The 23230-nt window shown below is 47.0% G+C and overlaps 2 protein-coding genes across 2 annotated transcripts in view; both read right to left on the bottom strand.

Moving 5' to 3' along the window:
• Positions 1 to 1028: 1028 nt before the first annotated feature.
• SLC2A2 (solute carrier family 2 member 2) lies at positions 1029 to 10057 on the bottom strand. Its single transcript, XM_057369396.1, has 11 exons — positions 9893 to 10057; positions 9169 to 9264; positions 8406 to 8662; positions 7753 to 7877; positions 6925 to 7040; positions 6243 to 6405; positions 5625 to 5812; positions 4653 to 4757; positions 2415 to 2516; positions 1809 to 2012; positions 1029 to 1634 (listed from the first exon to the last, which is right to left on the bottom strand). Exons 1-11 carry the CDS (start codon positions 9905 to 9907, stop codon positions 1443 to 1445), a joined length of 1563 nt encoding a protein of 520 aa, XP_057225379.1. The 5' UTR covers positions 9908 to 10057; the 3' UTR covers positions 1029 to 1442.
• A 4990-nt stretch (positions 10058 to 15047) lies between these two features.
• TNIK (TRAF2 and NCK interacting kinase) overlaps positions 15048 to 23230 on the bottom strand; it is a 141062-nt gene continuing 132879 nt past the window's right edge. Inside the window, exons 27-33 of the mRNA XM_057369417.1 lie at positions 23134 to 23225; positions 21819 to 21953; positions 21477 to 21577; positions 19926 to 20075; positions 18871 to 19030; positions 18149 to 18288; positions 15048 to 16572 (exon numbers count right to left, since the gene is read on the bottom strand). Of these exons, the coding sequence (XP_057225400.1) occupies positions 16489 to 16572; positions 18149 to 18288; positions 18871 to 19030; positions 19926 to 20075; positions 21477 to 21577; positions 21819 to 21953; positions 23134 to 23225 (862 nt within the window). The 3' untranslated portion in view covers positions 15048 to 16488. The remainder of the gene's footprint in view (positions 16573 to 18148; positions 18289 to 18870; positions 19031 to 19925; positions 20076 to 21476; positions 21578 to 21818; positions 21954 to 23133; positions 23226 to 23230) is intronic.

Here is a 23230-nt window from a genome sequence, read left to right as displayed (position 1 = left end):
GGAGCATGACTGTCCCCTAAAACCAAACATATGGCAGCAGCATGATCCTCCTCAGCCCACCTATTCTGTGTTTTTCCTTATGCTCAATCCTCTGTTACATTTTGGGCATTGCAGCTTCAATGAGCACACAGCGACCAAGCAAGGCTGGTGTTTAATCTCTAAATAAATAATGGGTTTCTATCCTGAGAAAGTTGCTAGAAAGTAACCTGGTATCACAACAAACAACATGCAAATCTTAAAAGTCAAGCAGAGAGCAGGCTTTTACAATGGTTTCAACATATACCCCCAAAAAAGGAAGAAAAATCCTCGGAGTTTGATTCTGCCATATAAAAATGTCTCATAAAGAAGCAAACACAGCACAAACAAGGCTATGGAAACAGCATGACCTTCTTCTTGCACACTATCTTGGCTGAAGCACACCCAGCCAGCAAAATGCTAAGTGATGCAAAGTAGGAGCTGCGTAAGTGGCACCTTCCAGTTAACCTTCCAACACCCATTTCTTCTTTGTGTCATCATTAATTGTTTCTCTACAGGCAGCTTGAACCCTTGGCTGGAACTGGAGCCTKTGGGTCTTGAGCACTGTATGAAATGAAGGGAAGGCAGGTGCAGAAGTGGAAGGAGGTGCAGCAGGAATTGAGTCTCCTCACAAGGACACCAGGAGTGCCCAGGCCTCTTGTGTGGTCAGTGTTGTGCTGTGTCTTGTGCTGCAGCAGGGASAGGAGAGGCTTCCTGGGAGGAAAGAGGGAGCTAAATAGTCTGGCTGAAATGTAAGGAAAACAGCCCAGCCAGTTTCTAAGATTCCCTTAAAAAATACTGTGACTGAGAAATCCTTATGCAATCGGACAGCATTTCCATAAAACACAGATAACAAAGCAAGTGAGGTACATCCCAACCAGTTCAGGTGGGATCCACCGTCTTTCTTTGCAGAAGGAAGAGCAAGGGGGAGTTTGCTCCACCTGTTTTCCTCAGCACCTGGGGTGATCAGTGCTGTGTTCTGGTGACACAACTGCACTAGCAGTTGTATTCTAAAACCACCAGGTCACTCAGCAGAATGAAGCAGAGAGATGGGGATRAAAAGGTGAAAACACGATGCTGCAGCCTCTTTCCTTCATTTCAGCCAAGAGATGGCCCTGCTCAATGCCAGCTGGTAAGATCATTGTCCCACTGGGCTCTCCAACAGGGCATGGAGACACACTTGTAACATATTTCTCCAGTCCTTTCCCTGGCTCTTCATCCAGCCCAGTCATACCAAGTGTCTCAGAGTAAAATGCCATGTTAGCACCTATGGCTGGGAGGTGTGAACCRCGGCAGCCAGAAGGAATCCGATGGATGGGTCTGCCAGCTGCAAGRTTTTTGTGAAATGACACTTCTGCCCAACATTTTTCCCGTAGTGGCTGAAGGAGGTCCATGCCCAGTCCCTCCTTTCTGGSTGTGTGGGGTGTCTATGCCTCCTCACTTCTTCGCAGGTCTTGMAGCTCAGTCATGGCTTTGGCTGAGAGCTTCTTGCGGCGGAACACGGCTGCGATCTCCTCAAAGGACTTCCCTTTCGTCTCSGGTACTTTGAAGTATGCAAACAAAAAGAAGATGAGGAGGAGGCCCGCGAAGATCGCAAACACGTATGGTCCACAGAGATCCTGCAGTGGGAAAGTGGGAACAGGGGACGCCACCATCAGCACCGCAGGGATGTGCCCAGCCAGACCAGGGGATGGAGATCTGGGAGACACATCCACATCCTGCTGGGCTGCTTTGGGAGCCCAGCAGTGGGGTCRTGCCTGTCATTAATTTGTATGGTTTGAGGGATTTCTTACCGCTATGTACTGGAAACACATGCCCACGATGAAGTTGCAGGCCCAATTGCAGAAGCCAGCAACAGCGATGGCAGCGGGGCGTGGGCCTTGGCTGAACAGCTCAGCAACAATAAACCAGGGGATGGGCCCAGGCCCCACTTCGAAGAAGATGACGAAGAGGAAGATCGCAACCATGCTGACATAGCTCATCCACGCAAACTGGCTCTGCAASAGTTTGGTGTTATAGTCCCAAAGTAACTCTCATTAATTATCACTAATTACTTTATTTAGGCTTCTTTTTCAGAAATTTGTTTCTATTCAGACAAATGGCAGCTGGACACAAATAACTAAGGCTCTAAACTCTTGTGTAGCTGGACATGTGGTGCGAGCCTTGCTGCTTGCAGGTGTTCATAGCTATCAGCTCAGCCTTTGGGCTCTTTCCTTGCCTGCAGCTCAGCAGAATGAGGCAGAACAGCACCCTTTAAAAAGCAGGGTGTTCAGAAAAGGAGGCCACCCCTTTTTGTTTTTTTTGTCTTCACAGGGGCTTGCACCAGTGGTTTGGACTGACTTTGAAGGGATCTTCTCTCGTTTGCAAATCATGGAGAAAAAATGGAGAGAAATCCTTACCAGGAGCACAAGTCCGACTGTCATGGCCACAGCGCTGAYTAACATGCCCATCAAACCAGCCAGGAACAGGGACCGCCTGCCTGCTTTCTCCACCAGAAGGACCTGTAGAAACACATGCAGCAGCTCTATGTCCAGGACCACCACTCTCAGGATCAGGTCCATTAGCAATAATCAACCTATTACCTCCTGCCCACTTAGCTCTCATGGTAGAGATTTATGTGCTGGTTTCCCAGTGTCAGGAACTCYGCTGATGACTGTTGGGGAGCCAGACTGAGCAGCGACCCTGCCAAGGGCAAGGCAAAGGCGCATACACTCAGAGCCTCTGCATTTCCAAGCTCTTGGGACTTCCCATCCTTCCTATACATGAATTGCTGACTGTTAACTTTTTGTCTCTCTTTTTTTTTCCTTCCAAGAACTAAAAATGAACTAGGTTGAAGAATTAGATTGAAACAGCCTTTAAAATGTAGCATGATTCAGGTCACATCACAGGTCATTGCRCCTTGCCTGTCCCACGGCAGGGATAGTTGTGTAGCAGTTGCAATCAGGATTTTTCCTCCAATCACTCCCATATTCGCTTTGCTTCCCTGGTAGTCACAAGGCTTAGTTTGCTCTTTCTTAACTCCTCTTGGTGACTCCAGTCATCTCACCCAGCTTTTGACAGATACCCAAGTCTGTACCAGACACCTCACCTGGTGGGGAGTTGTAGTCCCTCCTGAGGACAGTGCAAMTGGCTTGGCCTGGCCTAACCATGCACCAGTCTCTGAGCCTGWGCACTCCTTTCCCTCTGCTCAAAAGGACACCTCTGGCCAGCAGCTTCACCTTTCCTGCCATTACAGCCATGATTTACACTTCCACGACACCGTCTCTTTTGCTCAGGCGGTTCATGTGCTGACACCTGAAGTCACAGAGGATGAATCTGTGCTCCCTGCTCCCCCTGCCAAGATCCACCTGGCTGCCTCTGCCTTTTGATCAGGGTCTGTCATTTATTGACAAAGGCAGGTAATTTTTAAGTGCTTATGGCCAAAAGAAGCAAAGAGCAAATGCCCAAGGCTGYAAGAACGACAGAGCTGGGGTGGGGATTGAACTGGAGGACACTCTCCATACTGAAGAAAGRCTTCTTCCAGCTGCACACCTCTGTGCCTCATTTCACAAAAAACATCATGTTTTCTCCTCAGTATGGAGCCTGTGATGGACTTCCTGTAAAACAGGTTCACCCTAAGACCTCGTTTCTCACACATGCTGGATTAAAACAGTTTGGGTTGGAAGGGACCTTARAGCTCATCCAGTTCCAACCCCGTGTCATAGGCAGGGACACCTTCCACAAGAACAGGTTCCTCCAAGCCCTSTCCAACCTGGCCTTGAACACTTCCAGGGTTGGGAYATCCACAACCTCTCTGASCAACCTGTGCCATGTACTCACCACCCTCACAGACAAGAATTTCTTTCTAATATCTAATCCAAACCTGGATTAGTTTAAAATTATTTCTCCTTATCCTAAATCTCTTGGAGCTGTATATTTCTGCCTTGCAGCCAGTCTTGCAGCATGTTGGTGAAAGTCCTTTACTCCCTGAATCTCTTGAGAGGTATGAGGGAAAAGGACTTGGCATTTCCTCATCTTTTATTAATGGCCACATTATAAAACTATTTGCCAGCTGACAGGAATTGTGATAATCCTCTCAGGAGAGAGACAAATGAAGGGAAAGTCTGTGGAAACAGAACCATCCTTTTATTGCTGCAGAGCCCTGCYTAAATAGGATGAGGATAGGTTCTGGATTACTTTTATTACTGTAGAATAGCCTTGGATATCACTCGTGCAGGTGCTATGTACATACAGAAAACCATTCAAAAGATAACTGATAAGAGCAGACTGTGAGCTGGTGACTTCCTCCTCACAGCCCCCATCCCCTGCCTGCTCCCTGGGGGAATAGGACCTGCAGAACTGCAGTCTCATGGGCAACTTTTATTTTGGGGGAAAATGCTGAGTTTTCAGAGCTTCTCTGAACACAGTGGTGCAGTTTCCACTTATGAGGCATTTAGCAGTGCTGGTTGATAGCAATGCCCTATGTCAAGGCTTAAATTTTCAAATGAAACTTGCCCAGGGAATGTTTTTTTTTCTCATAAGTTGTTCAGGGTCAGTCCTGCAACACTGCAAATCCCAGCTCCAGGATAAATCATGTTTCAAAACCACATTGTAGGTTACGTGTTTTTGTAGTGCAGGGGGCAGAAGTATTTACTTACAGAGATAACAGTGAAGACCGTGTTCACCACTCCAACACCGATGGTTGCATAAACTGGTTGGTCAACCCCAGCTCTCTCAAAAATGTTTGTGGAGTAGTAAAAGATCTATCAGAATACATCAAGATGCAGGATTAGGCAACAGGGCTGGGGAAACGTTTTGTTCTCATCAGGGAAGAGTTGYGCTTACTTGACTGAGATGTGGAGTAATTTAATTATGATTAATTTTTCAGCTTTTAAYGGCTTGTTACAATAATTAAAGCTGAAAATTTCAAATGAGCCTGAGGGAGTTAAAAATCCCTTCTTGAGCTACTGCATTTGCACATTAAAACTGTTTTCTTCTATGTAGCCCATGTTTAATCTTAAAATCCAGATCACCATCACTGAGCACTGAAGACAAATATCTTAATATGACCGAGTTTGACATGAATTTTAAAATATTCTCATTGCAGTGACTCGAAGGAAGAATGATTTCYTCYTTCTCTCCAAGAAWAAGGTGATTTCTTTCTGGTGAAAGYTAAGGGCAGGAGGTAAATGAGTGGCTGACCCATTGGCAGGTGGATGCGGTGGGCATGGCCTGGAGCCAGCTAGGCTGGGCATCCCTGGGTACTACTTAATGTTTCTGGTTGTCAAATGGTGATTTCTGGTATTCCAGGAGCTGATGCAAAAATGGCTAGAAAATAGTTTTCTGGGGTGAGCATATCGTTAAAGAGAGCAAACTGCTGAGGAACTTGGGTAGGTGGAGGGTCATGGGAGGGCTCAGTGTGACCCTGCTGTGCCAGCTGGTTTTGTGCTGGACTCCTTCCCACCCATCTCCCCTCCTGCTCTCCCACAGCCAGCTTGGCAGGGACCAAGCAGCCCACTGCAGCCATAGCAAAGCATTCTTTCATCCCTGCATGGCTTGGATGGAGCCAGAGCTGCCTTTTCATGCTCAGATGGGTTTCTTGAAAGACAGACATTTTTGGGGGGACTCACCGCGTTGATTCCTGAGAACTGCTGGGATATTTGCACCATCAGTGCCACAATGACAGCTTGCCTGTACTTGGAAGAGGTGAAAAGCTGTCTTATGGAAACTTTCTTCTCACTAGCAGCTTCTTGCTTTTCCTTTTCCATCTCTTCAATCTCTTTCATTGGATCACAGTTTCCTCTAAGCCTTCTCAAATCTTAGGGAAAAAAACCGAGATTGACATTTTATTTTCAGTAATAGATAAGGCATAAATAAGGACAAGAATGTCTTTAGCCAAAACTCAAGGTAAGCCAACCCCACGGACAGCCATGTCCTCTTGCTCTCAGGGCTCCTATGGCCCATCCAAGGACCCAGGCTGCATTTGCTTGGTCAGGGACAGCAGCACATCAGCTCTGCAGCAGCCCTGAGACATCACTCTCAAGCCTCACCCTTCAGCAGTGCTGCTTAGTCCCATGCAAACATCTCAGTGGTTTTTGGTCCAGAGCTAATTCATACCTCAGGAGCTCAGAGCATGAGATGGAGCAACCAGTCACATGAGATTTCTCTGCTGGGCTTTTCCTTCTGCGTTTAATACTATCTATAGTGTGAAAACAGCTCTAGACAAGCCCAGAATGTATYTTTCTTACTTTTTTTAGCTTCCTCCACCTTCCCCAGTTTGATGTAAAGGTATCGGGGGCTCTCAGGGCACAGTAAGAGCAGGAAGAACTGCAGCAGGGCAGCCACACCAGACAGACCGAGGAGCAGGGGCCACATCTCATCATTGCCCAGGAGAAAGTCTAGTCCAAGGACCTGGAATAATTGAGGCATATTTGAATGGATCATTTTGCACCCTAAGAAAAGGAAGTGATTAACCACTATGGCATTTTAAAGGGGAAGAAAAATGGAAGCAAATACCAACACTTTTTCTGGATGTGTTTGTTTTCTGTAYGCTTTTGTGCCCACCTGTTGTGTAGCTGGGACTTGTGCCATGGTGGGTGATGTTGATTGGGACTTTGGGTTCCCTGTTTCCCTAAAGAAGCCATTTTTGAGAACCTGATTATCAGGGGTCTCATGCTCAGGATCAAGCCTGATGCTGAAAAAGCTTCCTCAGGGAGAGGAGAAGTTGTTTGCAGAAGTATTTTTTATTTTTTGAGAAGATATCTTTGTTAAGACCTCTTACTCAAAGCAGGGGTTTAACCCCATTAGAGCAGATTGTTTTGCACATGGCTTCAGTTTTGGGGTGGAATGGTAAACAATACCCCAGTATATCACTGGGGTCTTCCTAATCTCTGAAACACCTTCTCTGGATGTGTGTGTTTTCCTTCTTACCTGGCTGAAGAGGATACCCGTGACGATAGCGAGCTGGTGCAGCGTCCCCAGCGCTCCTCGAAGGGCCGTGGGAGAAACCTCACTGACATACATGGGCACGAGTCCAGAGGAGAGCCCTGCAGCGAGCACACATGGGTGTCACCTCTTCTAGACACARCTCAGCAACCAGCAGAAACTGCTTCCCAAAAGGGAAAGGAGGATGGAGCCTGTGTGCTGCACCCCACRCCCCACCAAGCCCCTTGCACCTGGCTGGGAACCAAATACACCTTGGGAATGTGCTGGGATGTCCCTGGATTCAGAGCCCCAAACTGGGAACACAGACATCAGAGTACAGAGCAGGGACTGTCTGCTGGGAGAAGTTATCACAGGGCAAAGAACTTCCTTAAAATTTGCCTTGAAACATCAAAACAGAGTATTGTATTTGCATACCAATGACAGTGATAAAGAGCTTTCTTTCTAAATTAATTCTGTTGTAATTCCCTATTATTTGCCAGCACTTTTATCCTCTCTGTCGAGGGAGCATTTTAACCAGCCTGGCTAATGCTGAGCTCTTAACAGTAGCCACCAGCAAGACCCAGCCTTGAAATACAGAGGGACTCACTCCTTTCTAGGGTATGTCAAATAAATCAATTTAATGATAGACCCAACCCAAATACTTCTGGGAAAGATTTTGGATTGTGAAAGACAGACGTAGGAAGAAGAGGGAAATTTGCACCTGTGAAACCCCTTCTGAACTAAAAAAAGGATTGAAAAATATAGGAAACTCTGAACAGCACCCAGCCCCCTGCCAAGGAGCTGCTTTTTGTGCCTGACCCAGACTGGACTCACCACAGTAGAGCCCTGTGACTGCTCTCCCAGAGATGATGAGGATGTGGGATGGCCCAAATTTCGCCAGCCCCATGAGGAGGTTCCCAGCAATGGAGAGGAYGTTCACCACCAGCATGGCTTTCACCCTGCAAGGCAGCAGCAGCACAGCTCCTCTGGCACCTTGCTCAGCCAAAGCAGCCATTGCAACACACAACAGGAGCTATGAAGTGACTTAATCAGCACTACAGGGGCAAAACAATGATAATAGGAACTGCAAAATATGGGTCCAGGGATGCAATCAACATTAAAATGRTTATTTATGAATTTTACTACACATCCTGTGCAAACGGCATTCAGATGCCCTCCTCTTTTTTTTGCCATGGAAAGAAAAGGGGGAATTTGGAWGTTATTCAAAGCTGCTCATCAGCTGCTGTCTGAAGTGCTCAAATTGCAATAAAATGTCTGATTTATAACTGAGGATTTTAGTAAGTCCAACCTCTGTGATGATTGAAACAGTATTTTGGAAGCTGGAGGGTTTTTCTTCCCTTTTTTTTCCTAAAATAGGGAAAAACCACTAACTGTATTTCTACAGGGAGGAAATGGTTCTACAGGAAAATATCAATCAGAAGGGTTTRGGCTGTGGCACAGAGTCACAGCACACACGAGCCTCTCACCTGCCGAGCCGGTCCCCAATCCAGCCCACGGTGAAGGAGGAGACCATGCCACCGATGGCAAACACGGACACGGACAGGGACCAGTACATGGTGAGGATGTGTGGGGAGCTAGAGGGGTCCTCGCTGGTGTCAGTCTGGGGTGGGAGTGTGCCCTCTGTGCCAGCCTGGAGGAATGTGCCATCCTCCCCAGAGGCATTGGTGGCATATCTGTCTGGGAGGACGATGCCCAGCACGTGTGCATAGTGTGCTTCTATCACCTGTGACAGGCAAAGAAGAGAAATGCTGTCAGCTCAGATCTGTAACCACCCCCAACCCCCATTTTGGTGTTTTTCTGCCTCAGAAAAAGCTTTTCATTGCAGGGGTGAAATCTTGGGGACCCCCAGCTCCACAACGCCCAGACCCCAGCAGGGAGGGGCAGCGAGGGCAGGCACAGAGCATCCCCCCTCCCAGAGCCAGGGTAAATGTGATGTCCAGATTTGGCACTGGATTTGGTGCAGTCCYTCAGCCCGGGCACAGGGACTGTGTTGCAGTGGGGACAGATCCACAATGTGCAAATCCTCACCCTTTTCCCTGGGGAAGTGCCAGCAGAGGGTTCTGGCCATGTTCTCACCCTGCTGCCATGTCATGGGGGGATCTGTTCTGCAGGAGAAACTGCTTGGGAAGGGACAGAGCCCTCCTGAGGGCTTCTGCAAGGGACAAACTGGCCCTAGCTGCCCTGAAACCATAGTTCCTTGGCCACACACACATTGGGGACTTGACTTACCTTCTGTGGGGCATTAATGACCCCCAGGCTGTAGCCGTACTGGAAGAATCCCAACACTGCAGTGAAGACGGACAGGACCAGTGTTCCCGTGAGGTGCTGGGGCAGGAGGCAAAGAACAACCTCATCAAACTGTCCTGGCAGAGCCCAAAACTGGGGGAGGGCTGCATCCCATCCCTGTCCCAACTGACCCTGCTGCCCAGCTGGCTGGGACAGTGGCATCCAGAGATGCTGCTGCAGCAACACAGGTGGATGGCTCACCCCAAAGAAGGAAAGCCCCTGGGGACAGACAAGATCAGGCCCCCAGAGCAAAGTGATGGTACCCCACAATGACAGTCCAGCTCTCCCTGCTGCTCTGCCCATCCTGGCCCTGGAGCTCACAGGAGCCAGATCTCTGCCCAGTACAGCAGGGTGTCATGCACCATCCCCATCCTCACCCCTGGAGCACAATAGCTGGGAAAAAAACACCAAAAGAGTGTTTTTCAGCAGCACTGTTTCAAGCATTTTTTCCTCCCATCACAGTTAAACTTATCCAATGAGCCAACAGAGCTCTTAAAAATAAAAAATAGCCCCTTTGCCCCTGTGCACAATTAATTAGCAGAGAGGGTATTTAATTTTTTTGTTGGTTTTGGTTTTGGCAAGGGATTGCTCAGTACTGGGTTCCTGCAGAAATTCTAGTAGTTTCGCTAGAAAGTCTAGTGTAAAAATACCAGTGAGCCATTATTACCTTCTCCGTCTGCATTTTCCTTTTTTCATCCACCCCACAGGTCCTTTGTTCTCCTCCTGGGAACAGTCACTGTCCTGGGCTGCAGTGTGAGGTGAGGGCTTGGGCAGGGAAGGAAGGACAGCAGAGCTGGGATGGAGGCAGGAAAACGGGCTGGTGCTTGGAGAGATGGGACTATATCAACTCTGRAGTTAATGAGAAACCCAAGTCTTCCACGCATTATTTGGCCACCGCTCAGCTCAARGCAGCCACCACCAATCCCTGTGTTTGGGACACACACGAAACAATGGGAGACCTGCAAAGACATGGAGTGGATCTGGAAAATTCAAATGATCCAGCAGCAGGGGTGATCTGGGGCTGTCCCTCAGTCRAACAGTTGGAAATGTGACATACCAGGGACTTGGGAACAAACTACAGCCCGTTTTGAGATGCTCAACACCTTCCTCAGCTTCTGGGCTGGGTGTGCATGTCACATCACAATCCTCTTGCTGAATCAGAGAGAAGAAACCTCACCAGCATATGTAGCAAACAGCTAGAAAATGACTAAGTGTTTTATTTAGATAGCACTTTGCACCTGCTTTAAAATATATCCGTGTGTGTATATCACATCCAGAGGCACARATAAACACAGATGTATACAGGTCTCTCTGTGTATCCATACACAGACACCTGCACACACAGAGCCCCTTCAGCATGCAGCTCTAATGCCAGTACACACCTATCAGAGGAGCCAGCTGTCTGTGTGGACATAAAATAGCAAAATTACCCAGAATGTGACAGTAAAAGAGGTTTTCATTAAAAATCCCACAGCAGTGTGAACACTGAGCCTTTCGGCACCACCAGCTGATGGCTGCTCTGTCAAATATTGCAGATTCTGGAAAATACTGCCAGTGCTGCCAAATACTACTGATGCTGCCAAATATTTTTGCCTTGGCTCACTTGGTTTTCATGAACTTTGCACATCTGCACAAGCTGGTCTGAGCTGGTCTTGCTCTGGCTCGGGCTTTGCTGTCCTTGACACGGTCAGAGAGAGGAGCTGCAGGGCTGGGGGCACAGTGGCATCCTTACTGGTAGCAGACAGTGCCAAAGTCTGAGTCAGCTGGGAGGGTGATTAATGCTGATTAAAGTCATTATCTTGCACATCAGCCCCTGATGGGTCCAGCAGCCAAGTTACAGCTCTCATTGGATGATGCTCTCAGTCAGCCAGGCCTCACATGGGCACAAAATGTACTTTCTACAGAGGAAGAGCAGGACAAAAAACAACAAAATGAGTGTAAGACCACTAATCTTTGCACTGGTCTCCTGTAAAGTAAAACTTTAACTGGAGGAGGAAAGTTCATTGCATTAAGCAGCTTTGATTCTAGGCATAGCACCTGCATTCCCCTCCTGGGCTAATGCAGCTCTGACAAGAAGGGCCCCAAGGCTGAGCTTTTTCATTTTCCCCAATATTTGTCCTTCCTGCTGAGATCTTTTCGAATGGTGTTTGTTTGCTCGTTTTGTGTGTGGATACCAAGGCATTTACAAGCAGTTTCTTTGCATTGCAGTTAAATACCTTCACAATGGACTGCAGGATTTGACAATTACCAGGCTGCTCAAGMAGACAAGAAAACAAATGGGAGTCGTGACCCAAGACCCCAAACCCTGTTTGGCACTGTGAAATTCTTTCCAGGACAGATATCCCCCTCCATGACTCCCTTGTACCCCTCTGGGATCCCTATTCTTGTTTCACYTTATTGCAGGTGCCTGGCTACCTGCAAGAGGATGATGCTTTCTCTCCCTACTCTTCCCAGCCTACCAGAGTTGGAGGGATCAAAGGTCACCAAGATACCAAGAGCAGGGTGGCCATTCCACGTCCTCCCCACTGCTGCTTGGAGCAGAACCTTCCAGTAATCCACCTTCCTGGGGAAAAGGGTGAGGAGCAGCTGCAGCAGAGCAGGGGAACCATGGGTTAAAATTCACCTCCCCAGSAGCAGCCCTTCAACTTCCATGGAAACTTTGGATGCCAAAGGCTGGAAGGCCCACAGCAATACACAGCCCTCAGCCAGGTATGAAGTGTGTAAGAAGTGTGGAGTTACCCCAGGGTTGTCCCATCCCTCCATGGYCCCTCTCACCCTCCCTGCCAGGCCAGATGCTGTGAGCCTGTGCAGGGCTGCCTCACCTCCACCACTGAGCCCCTGGCTGGAGCCTGCTGTGACAATTAAAGCACATGTTGAGCTCTGAGTGGCACTAGAGATCAAACCCTGTGCTTCTCTGARCAGGGGGCTGGATGTGAATGTGCCAATTAGCAGAGGCCAGCTTGAGGCAGGTCCGGAGACTCAGGGATGGGAAAGATTGGTGTGTAAATCTGCCTCTCACTGCAATCACTTCCCAAAGGGGCTGACTTAGCTTGGAAAACAGAAGCACAGTGTTCATACAGGATACAGCACCAGGCTCCACCAGGATGAATGACCAGCCCATCAAATCTCTTGGACATCTGACAGCCAGTTGTGGTCACAGTCCAGAGGGTGCAGTGGCACAGCACAGCCCAGAGCAACATTAACCCATCCCAMAGCTGGTGAGCCTGGCCAGGCAGTGCTTCAGTGATTTCTGCATTATTGCTAATGCCCTGTTTAAATTATAAAGGGCAAGATCTCTGCATATTGTTAGGCAGAAGTGCCATGACTCTATGTTTTGTGTACTTTAATTGGTGGTGTTGATAATCTAACACTGTGTGATAAAAGCAATGGGCTGAAGTTTATGGTTGGGCTCTGCTTTTGAAAGCTGAATACGCTTGTCACCTCAGTGGAAGGAATTCAAAGATTCCAGAGGGGCTGCAAGGCTGTCCCCAGATGCTGGGGTCATTTGCACACCCACTTTACTGCCTCTGGGTCATTGAGAGATAGCTTTGATGTTAAAAAAAAATAAATTGTGGCATAAATAGAGACCAAAGAAAGAAAGAAAGATAGATCTGGTCTGTAAGGCTCTGGCTCTTGAAGAGCAGGCTGATGTAGCACATCAGTGGCTGGCACAAGACTAAAATTGCCTGTGTTCAGTTTTCCTCTCTAAGCACATCAGCCAGGGAGGCAGCAGTGCTGGGGTTACACGTGAGACAGCAGCTCAGGCTGACAAAACACATTTAGGAGAGAGAATCTGGTGCATTTACAGCACTGCTGTAAAGATACTGAAGGTTAATGAGCCCCTTCCCACCCCCCAGCTCTGGGTGGTGCAGCATCTCCCAGAACAGAAAAACTGGGATGCAAATCCAGCAAACCTTTCCTGCTGCAGGTCCCCACTGCCTGCTTGGAAGTGGCAGCTCAGGGCAGGACATGGATGCTGCAGGGCAGTGGCAGCTGTGAGCAGTATCCTGTGCCAGGAACTGTGTCCTTATTGCTGAGGAACCTCTSCTGGATCTCCTCAGAGGAGCTGTGCCCTGGATACAGGCAGGAGCTCCACCCCACACCTTTGGGAACAGGCACATTCCATCTCTGCTGGCCCCAATTACAGAGCATCAAATTGCTGTACTAGCAGGAAAGGACTTTCAGTGGACTCATGTCGAGACAATGAACTGTAGCACAACTTCAACCATCTCCAGCAACCAGGCCATCTCTGGAGTTGGGGCCAGGATCACCCTGAGCATCCCTATTCTGTCCCAAAATACACAGTATCAACCCCCAAACCATCTAACAAGAAGAAAAAGGCCACTTGATAATAATTCTGAAGCAGGTTTGAAAACACTCAGTTCCCACAGGTAGCTGCTACAGCCTTACCTCCCAGCATYCTTCACTGGGCAGTGGTACCCAGCATCTCCCCAGGGTGGTGGAATAACCAGRGACCTTGCATGGCCTCATGCCAGCTCTTGGGGCTTTTCTTCCATTTRCCATGACTCATCTCTGAAGTTCATGCAATATTTCACAGCAACTCTGTAAATAATCAAATCTGCAACAGGCTCAAGTGACCCCTGCATGCACAGACATTATTGCTTTTTCCTTCTGCAGCAATGCACAGCTGAACACTTCTTTTCCTGAGCAAAAAGTCCCAGGAATAGGGTTTTAAAATGAGCCCCAGGTTTTATTTCTTTAAACACTAATAATAAGTAGTTTCTAAGAACATGGATCAACCATAAGCACATTTTACTTACRGCAAAAGACAAGCAAATCAAAGCYAGGAACTTCTGAAGGAGAAAGCAAATCAAAGCTAGGAACTTCYGAAGGAGAAAGCRTGTCTTTATAATCATGGGTTGATTTTTAGAAGAGGAGTTTTCAGGTGGTRATGGTCCATCAAGACATCCCTTGGCCACTGCTCACTGCTGGGCAGCATAACAGGGAACATATCCCATCTCCCTGTTGCAAAAATTCATCCTGTTGCAAAACACCACCTTCCCAAGAGTCTCCAGGCAAAGAATGTGACTGGGAGCCCTGAAAATGCCCTTTACCTTCATGTCCTCCAACACCCCACATCTAATTTATCCAAACATAAAGGCATGGCTTAATGGTGAAGWTTTGTGTTTTATTGTGGTTGGCATCAGAAAAGCATTTGCTCTGTGTTATCTCCATACATACATGCCATAGACAAGACTGTGGTAATACTGGCTTCTTGTGATTTTTTCTTTCAAATGATTCTGAGATTGGAAAAAATACACTCACAAACCACCTGAGTCGTTCAAACTCAACGACTTCCTTCTATTCCATCACTGTACCCAAAACCCCTTATAATAAAAAAAAAATCACCCAAAGCTGTGCATTTRTCACTGGAAGTAGAACAAAAACACCCCAAAACAGTTATCAGTTTGCAACACAATAAAAGCTCTGGCCTTTATTTSATTTGTATTTTAACCACAATGAAAATACAAAGAGCTGGTGGCAATCAGTATTTGTGATGGGATTTGTAAGGGGTTTGAATACAAGTTCTGTGATCCTGTGGCCATCCCTACACTCTGCAGGCTGCACCAGCCCAATGGGAGGGTGCCTGGTGCTGGAAGAAGGCACCCAAAAAGCACATCCCACCTGTTCTTGCCTGGACTCCACATCCTGGGAGTCCCASTGCTGGCAATCCCTGTGGTACCAAACCCTGACACTGTGCCCATGGAATGCTTCAGGTGAGGGTGGCCCAGCCCATCCCATCCCTACCACCCCACATCACCTCTTACCCTTGATAAAGATTCAAGTTTGACCAAGTCCTGTTGATTTAATCATTTTTTAATAAAGCCATCATTACTGAGTACACCAAGATTGCCAGTTAAGCTCTCTATATGTCGCTGGAGGTAACAGCGCTGTGATTGACAGCGGAACGGAAAAAAATAAAAACAAAACAAAACCAAACCAAAAAACAAACCCCAACCAAAACGAGGTAGGTTAAAACCAGCAACACAGACCTTGTTATGCGACACCCCAACACCACAGGCGGCCATGCTTGCAGCTACTGAGAAAGAAAACCCCAGATACGCACCGAAAACGGAAATCAACTGAGCAGAGTTTATAAGGACACAATTCAACCTGAACTAAACACACACACACGGTTCGGCACAGATGTTGTCTTTCACTGTATGTTGGGTAATTCCTAGGGAGTGGAGGGGGTGGAAAACAAGTAAATTCAGACCCTTGGCCGAAGAAACCACACATATATATATTTTTTAAGCTCTTTACAAGCTCAATCCAGCAAAGTGGGGGACAGGCAGCTTGATCCGTGGTCCCCATCCCTGTGCCGGCTGCTCCCACATGCCGGTGCCCGGCTCCAGACTCAGGGGAAATGAGCACCCACAATCTGTGCCAGCTTCAGGAGCCGTCTGTGGCCACAAATCCCCCTCAGGGGCGAGCATGGGGCTCCTCTGACCGCTCTGCCATCCTCTCCTCCTCTGATCCCCTGTCCCAGTGCCCGTGGCCAAGCCCCGGGGCAGGCGGGCACCTCCGGAGCAACAAGAAATGGCACCTCTGTCCCTATCAAGACACACCATTATGTGAAGATCCATATAGAAATATGGATTGACAGACTTGACAAAAATGGTAGCTGATTTTTATTAGTCTAAGGCTAGTAGTTTAGCCATTTWAAATCCATTTCCCAAAAGAGGGGAAAAAAACCTATTATTTTTTCTCTTCTTTAAAAATCCGTTAAGCCGTTGCTGCCAAAAGCAACATGTAAATGTTGGTGAAGGCAAAAGATTTCTAAAATTACCCAGCTATATGGTTATGGCCTTCATCACAAAGATAAAAGGTACATTTATTGTGCTGTCTCTCACCAGATTTAATTGGTAACTTTACAACATACTATATATTTGATGCTAGCAGGCAGACAGAATTAAAAACAGACTTTTTGACACTGTTTCTTTCCCCGTTCTTACAAAGTAGGGGGACAAAGAAAAAGKAAAACTAAAAAATAAAATAAAATAAAACAAAGGAAAACTCATAACCCACTATAACACAGCGTAATCAGGAGACCTCGGGGGGTCCAAGCGTGAAAGTCCATCCCTGGCTGCAGTCCCTGCCCCGGGGCTGGCGGCGCCGGGGGAGCGTGGGGAGGGGGTTCCTCGGCGCCCTCCCCACCTGCCTCTACAGTGTTAGTCCACGTGTTTAATGTCCTTTAAATTAGAAATAATGCCATGGCGGTGAGTGCCAAGTGCTCCTCTGTTACCAGTTCATCATGGAGTTTCTGTTGAGGGTCATGAAAAACACTTGGCTGCTTCCTCCGGATCTCACCGATGCAAAAAATACCTGTTTGGACAGAAAAAATCCTTATTAGGGCTCAGGGGATGGAGCTAACCCAWGGCAGACTGGGATTAAATTGAGCCACTCATTAGTAAAAGCAGTAATTAAACCTCCTTCTCCCTCAACACCACTAAGAGTTTGGAATGCTTTAAAAATACCAGGTTCTACTGCCACAGCACCATTTATTACCAAGYACTAACAAAAAACTGCTGTCAGTGGTTTGGATCTTGCTAAACATTCACCATTTGGTCGATATCTACCTCAGTTTGAAACAGCTTTTTTTGGAAAAGTTAGTCCTGGTATTTCAGCTATTTCTGAAAGTAAAGCCCAGAAAAATGACTTCCCTTCAACATGCTCAAAGCACAGAAATGTATCAGGACTCTGTATGAAGAACAGGGGCTTTGGTGCTTCTAGCAGGATCCACCAGCGTTTGATCCCAAGAGGAGTCTTAAAAATAAGTAACTCATAATTTGCAAGTATTGAAGGGAATGATCTGAAGCCTCTGTCCTTATTAAAACCAAAAATTACTCAATCTCACCAGTTTAACCAGTTTTCCAGAAAGAGAAACATCTGGGTTTATTAATTCAAATCCATCAGTGATCAGTTGGTTCTAGTATTTTGGAAAGATCAAGGGTTTTTTTTTTTTTTCCCCAGCTTTGTGAGAATTAGATTACACTTAAATGAAACTTAAATTCAGCTTTCTGGGCAGCTTCCCATAACATACTCAGCTGCAAAGTCAGGATATATATTCCTGCAGAGCTTCAGCCTCACTCCATGCCCCAGGTAGGGCAGTGCTTGACTAAAGAGCAGCTGTTCACTAAAGTGATCATGGCCTCAAAGCTCATTTATTGCACATTATTAAACCATGCTCTGGGGACACAGCAACTGGTTTCTTCACTGGTTTTGTGATCATGTTCATTATGAAAGATCTCTCTGCTGCTTCATCCTGACTTATCTTAGTGAAACCYTGTGAGAGGAGGTAACACCACCTGCAGAAGCAGACCTTGGCATTCAGCCATCTCYTCCATACAAATATGCCTTTTCCTCCAGTAATTTCTCCTCATTCCCTGCCCCCCTTGCAACACCTGTGGCAGGGGTCATCTATGTGACAGCCATGCAGCTCTGGTGACCCTCCAGAGCAGTATTTAACACTGCTGTCCACAGAAACAGATGATGCTGTAACAGCAAAATAATTCAAATGTGTCAAAATGCATCTAAAGATGCATGAAAATGTTTATGCATCAGAGCTCAAATAAGGGTCACTGACACACCCTTGCTGCACTTTTAGAATTCAACTAATTGAACTTTTAGAATTCACCTGGCAGCCTCAATTTAATGTTCAGATGAAAAAATTGGGATAAAGTCAAGCCAAATCAACACAGATCTCCGTGAGATGTGGGAGAGATCTTGCAGGCTGAGGTCTCCATCCACTGGAGAAAATTAACTGGGAATAGGCTTATGGGCACTGCTTATTAAACAGGACATTCAAGATTAATTATTAACCTCAAGACAAACCAGACAAATAAGGTCTAAAAGCAGCTTGTTGCTCACAGCACACATACAAGCTTTGAAGTGGACTTACCTTATCATTTCTTTCACATAGAAACTTTAACCTTTGAGCTCGCTTGTGCATAAATACTCCATCCAAATGTCCTGTCTCCACTGACCGGATTTCAATAGCTTTCTCTCCCCAGCCCATTATTTGATTGGAATGAATGTAGGCTGTCAAAAGGAAGCGTTTGGCAGGTGTTACAACTTGTGTTGAGTTAAATATTATGCAATGGGCAGAAAAGCTCTCATCAGCTGTTACTCAAAGCCTAAGCAGATCAATGGCAGAGCTCTGATGGCCAGGCGTGTGCCTGCAGGGCCAGCAGCCTTTTCAGAGCWCTTTTCATCCAAAAACTGCTGAGCAATTYAAAYAGAAGCAGCATTATTTCTTCYGATTTCGGAAGGTGAGGAGCTGGGYAGTRTTTTGCCTTCATGGGTTGTGGAACTGAGCAACAGCAAAGCCAKAAGAGCAACCCAAGGGCTCCCAGCTGCACACCCAGCCCCCTCCACTCAACACAGTAGCCCACCAGTGCAAKAGCTTGCATTATCTTACATTTATATTATACTTATCCCATACCCAAGATAAACCAGAGTTCAAATCTTCAAGAAGTCACTTGCTTTTATTCTGGAGGTAGAATGGTAGAAATCTAGCAATTGCTTTGGTAAAAGCCCAAATGACTCCATCTCAGCATGCCTGACTCCTCATATTACTTGTGGCTTGTACTTTAAGCAGGTGAAGAGGAAGGGTTGACCTACCCACGGAAGTAGGCATTTCTCCCCACTGGAGCACCACGTCTTTAGTTATCCGTCCGTAGGTGTTCACATAGACACCCTCATCCTCATAGCACACCAGCATCTCCATCCCRTCCGTCTTGGGCAGGATGACAATGGCGTGGGGAGTAATATTGCCCTGAATCTGCAGGCAAAAGAGACCCTGAGAGTCAGAATTACACTGAATGGAGAAAGGGGGAGGGAGAAAAAAGCCCAAAYCAACTRGAGAACAAAGCCCTCCCTCCATTCCCCACACAGCACTGGCTTTCAGAGATAAGCCTGAAGGGGAATAAACTGTCATGTTTACCCTACCATCAAAGCTGTCTGACACAGCAAGGATAAACAGGTTCAGCAATTACAGACGGATCACAACACACACACACCCCCAAGACTGATGGCTGACACTTGGCTGGAACGCAAATAAGTGACTGAGCCAATGAATCCATCTCCAGTTCAAATCAAGGTAAATAAACCTTTATTTCACAGAATTTTACAGGAAGCCCTAGGGAGGAAATATCCTAKTTTTTAGTAATAGCCTTTAGCTCTGAGGGCAGCTACAGTAACTCCACCAATGTCTGCCCTTCCATAGCTAAGAACACAAAACCATCCCAAACTGCCCCAGTATTTCTCCCTCTGCTCTTGCCAGTTCCCACAAAGGARACTGCTGCTTGGATCACATTCAACAACTCCTGATTTGTTTAGTGACAGTTTCTCCTAGACCAGTTTATCCTGGGCCAACAGCATGGATGGAGCTTAAATGAGCCAACAAGAAAATCCTACAGAGAGCTCCATTACTGCTCCATGTAGTGTAGATCCTCCTTTCCGTGGGACATGGCAACCTTAAACTTTACTGCTCATGCACAAGGACAGAAACAGCCTGTGCAAATGATGAAGTGACAGCTCCAAGTCCTCTTTAGGTGAGGACAGCACTGGGGAATGTCCCACCCATCACTGGTCCTCCCCTCTCAGCCCCTGAGAGCCTGTCCAAACCTCACTGCTGACCYGTGTTCCTCAGGCAGCAGCACTGCCCGTGTACTCACGTGAGATGGAATATAGATATCATAGGAGTTCCCAGAATCTACATCAATCACATGGAAACCAGTGTGGGATCCAAAGATAACCTTCAGCCTCTGACCCTCTTCCACAGTGAGATCCACGAGCAACGGCTTGTGCTGGAGATCTGCAAAAGACTTTTATAATCCCTTCCATGAGCATCACAGAAAACCAACAAATCCCCATCACAGCAGCCTGATACGGTTTTGAAATCCTATTTGTTTGGCTGTGTTTCCTACTAAACGTGGTTATTTATACTCCTGCCTCTCTGTTCCCTGTCAGATGCCTGAGAGGGTATCACCCACTCACTCCAGCCATCCCAGCAGGTAAATGCCCACCTTTGCCAAGCACAGCACTCTCTCACAGGAGAGGTCAACACAGGATTTGGTCTCTAAAGGAAGGTGACAGCTCAGTTTTATGTGAGTCTGTGTTCAGCTGCTCYCAGCAGAGATCTGTGACCACCCACCTCCTCTCTTGGCAGGGATCACTGCTCTGGTTTGGGCAGCTGAGATCAGTCAGATCAGCAAAAACCTGCTTTCCCCTGCTCCATCTAACCTGCATCTAACCAGCCATGGATCAATCTCCCCATGGCTTAGGGGCTCAGCAGCAGAGTGAAACACCTGAGAGGAGAGGAAAGGGCTCCTGGCACTGTGCAAGGACCACTCTGATTCCTCACAGGGAAAATCATCCGAGGCATTTCTCTCTCTCTCCACAGACCCCTGTCTACAAGGCAAGGATGTTCATCTCCCCAGGCTGCATCACCAACCAGCATCCACAAAGCTCATGGAAGYTGGATCCCAGRYCATTTTGATATTACTGAGCTACCCRTGTCACTGAGGCCATTTATTCTGGCTTTTCTTCAGAAAAAGCAAATGTGACCTAATACTGAATAAGTTCATTTGTGCTGGAAGGATGTAAAATGAGATTATTCAGCATGAACATCTCTACAAACCCTCTATGACTCGTTTCTGCACAGAGCTTGGGATGAAAAGTGCTCTAAAGGACTAAGTACAAAAATAYCCACTGGCAGGTTGAAGAGAAGGAAGGTCTCATTGAGGAAACCAAGGCAGGTGAAAAGGGAAAAAAAAGCAGAAAGAGTGGGCCACTCTCCCAAACTTTCTGTCTTGAAACAGAATCCACATTGCAGAAGGGGAGAGGACCTTGCAAAATGAAAATAGAAAATCATGCCAGCCTATTTTTTTACTGTATGTTAAAAATTAGTCAGAGGGAAAAAAAMCMCGAACAAAAAAAAMCCACAAAAAACACCCACCAAAATCCCCAACTCAATTTTACTCATATGTATTTGATCAGCTTTCTGCAAATTCCTCAAGCAAAGCCTGCTAGCATAAACTAATAATAACACTTCATTGTTGGCCGTAAGCAGAACGTATCCAATCTCCTCAGTCAGTGTGGATCCCGTCTCCCATGCCTGCCAGGCATCCCAAGGAGCTCAGCCACATAAGCAAGATGCTTTTCTGCTCTGCAGAGTACAGAAATCTCATGTATTTACAATCACAGAGTGGAAAAGACAAGCATACCTTAAATGCCATAAACTTGTGATATGGTTTAGGAGCCCAAGCGTAGATCTCTACAGCGTTCTTTAAGGCAATCACCAAGAACTTGATTCGTTCATATTTCACTGGAACAAAAATAAACYYRATTTTAAAAACATTCACTTTCTTTCCAACAAAACTGAACAGCTAACCTACAGGAACAGCTTCTCAGGCCATCCCTCTGTTGATCCTCATTACMTAAAGAGTCCACCTAATGCATAAAGATGAATTCCAAATTTACYTGTGGCTATGGTCTACCCAATACTTCTAATATCAAATTGTCAGGAGAACAAAAGTGCATCTSTTCAGACATTTATTTCCACTCACCAACTTTGTAGTGGATGCATCCCTCCAGGTCCCCAACTGTGATCCAGCCCTGCTTCTTCTCCACCTCAGGGTCATTGTGTAAAATCCTGTTTCTCAGCCAGGACAGGTAGTACACACGYAGCTTGTTCTTCTTTCCTGTTGACAAAGGAAATGTCCCTGTCAGAGCAGAGCACATTTGCATGGGCAATTTGAGGTTTCAGTGCTTATTTTCAATCACAAGATGATAGAATTCAAGTCCATTTCATGATAAAAGTAATAGAAATAGTAATTTAAAATAGTAATTTAGTTGTTGCGCTGTGATTTTCTTGGGAAGGAAATATGTGGAMAGCAAAGCCCAGACCTTTGTCTCACAGGCTGCAGGCAGACACTGGAAAAGCCAGGCCTTTGCTTCCCACAGGCTGGAAATATTCCTTTTTCTATAAGTCAGTGTTCACAGAGGGACAGGGGGGCTCAGTGGGGCAGTGACCCCAGCCATCCTACAGCTCAAAGCTTATCCAACCACTCACCTACCTGRTTTCCTTCCTTCCCTCTCCTTCATACAACATTAATTCCACCCTGGAGATGAGACAGGAGCTCCTTGGCCTGCGACAGGCACTGCTGTTTGCCAAGAAGCCTGGTGCTGGGCTCTGCAATGCTGAKAGCTGCCAAGTTTCTGAAAGGCTGCCTGCTCTTGGATGGCTGTGACACAAAAAATCCAGAGCCTCTGCTACAGGGACAGGACACAGCTCACACTGAACCCGGTGGGATGGGACCCAAACAATAAATCCAGTCTGCTCAAAGGTTTCCCCAAGTCTCCAGACTCATTGTCAGCATCATCTCGGGGTTTGGTGCTATTCGTGTTCATCTTGCAGCTGCACTGAACACCTCATTCTTACAGCTGTATCCCAAAACCACAGGGGAGCTKCAGAGCAAGGTAAATGATGGAGCTCCATCTGAATGGAGATAGCAGCATGTGCAGGTGAATGCAGAACAGGCCYGGGGGTGTTAACAATGTCAGAGTAAACAGAAGGATGATATCCAGCAAATTATCTTGCTGCCCTTCATGAGCTTTGTGGGACAGGATCAGCAGGAGAAGGCTCTGCCCTGGCTCTGTCACCCGTGTGCTCCCTGGGGCTGCTCTGCAGGAGATGCTGGATGCTCTCCTGGGAGACTGGGCTACAGAGGTTTTGCTTTTTATGTCAGAAATGAGCCTGGTATGAGCACTCTGGAGCTCCCAGCTAAACACGGACACAGTGAAAAGCCTGTGGCTCTCAGGATGCTTGAGACACCCTGAGCTTGTGGAGCAGGTGGATGATGGAAAGCACGAGAGGAGCACCTGATATTGTCACGAGSACATTGAGGCCCTCAAGCACGTCCATCTGCTGGAATCGCCGCCTGTTGATGAGGTTGTAAACCTTCCCTTGTCCACTCCG

This window comes from Malurus melanocephalus, unplaced genomic scaffold (assembly GCF_030028575.1).
Source record: "Malurus melanocephalus ecotype Western Australia unplaced genomic scaffold, MMel_1.1 scaffold_108, whole genome shotgun sequence".
In the NCBI taxonomy this organism is placed as follows: domain Eukaryota; kingdom Metazoa; phylum Chordata; class Aves; order Passeriformes; family Maluridae; genus Malurus; species Malurus melanocephalus.
Note: the sequence above shows the minus strand (reverse complement) of the source record. Positions and strands in the feature narration are given on the sequence as shown.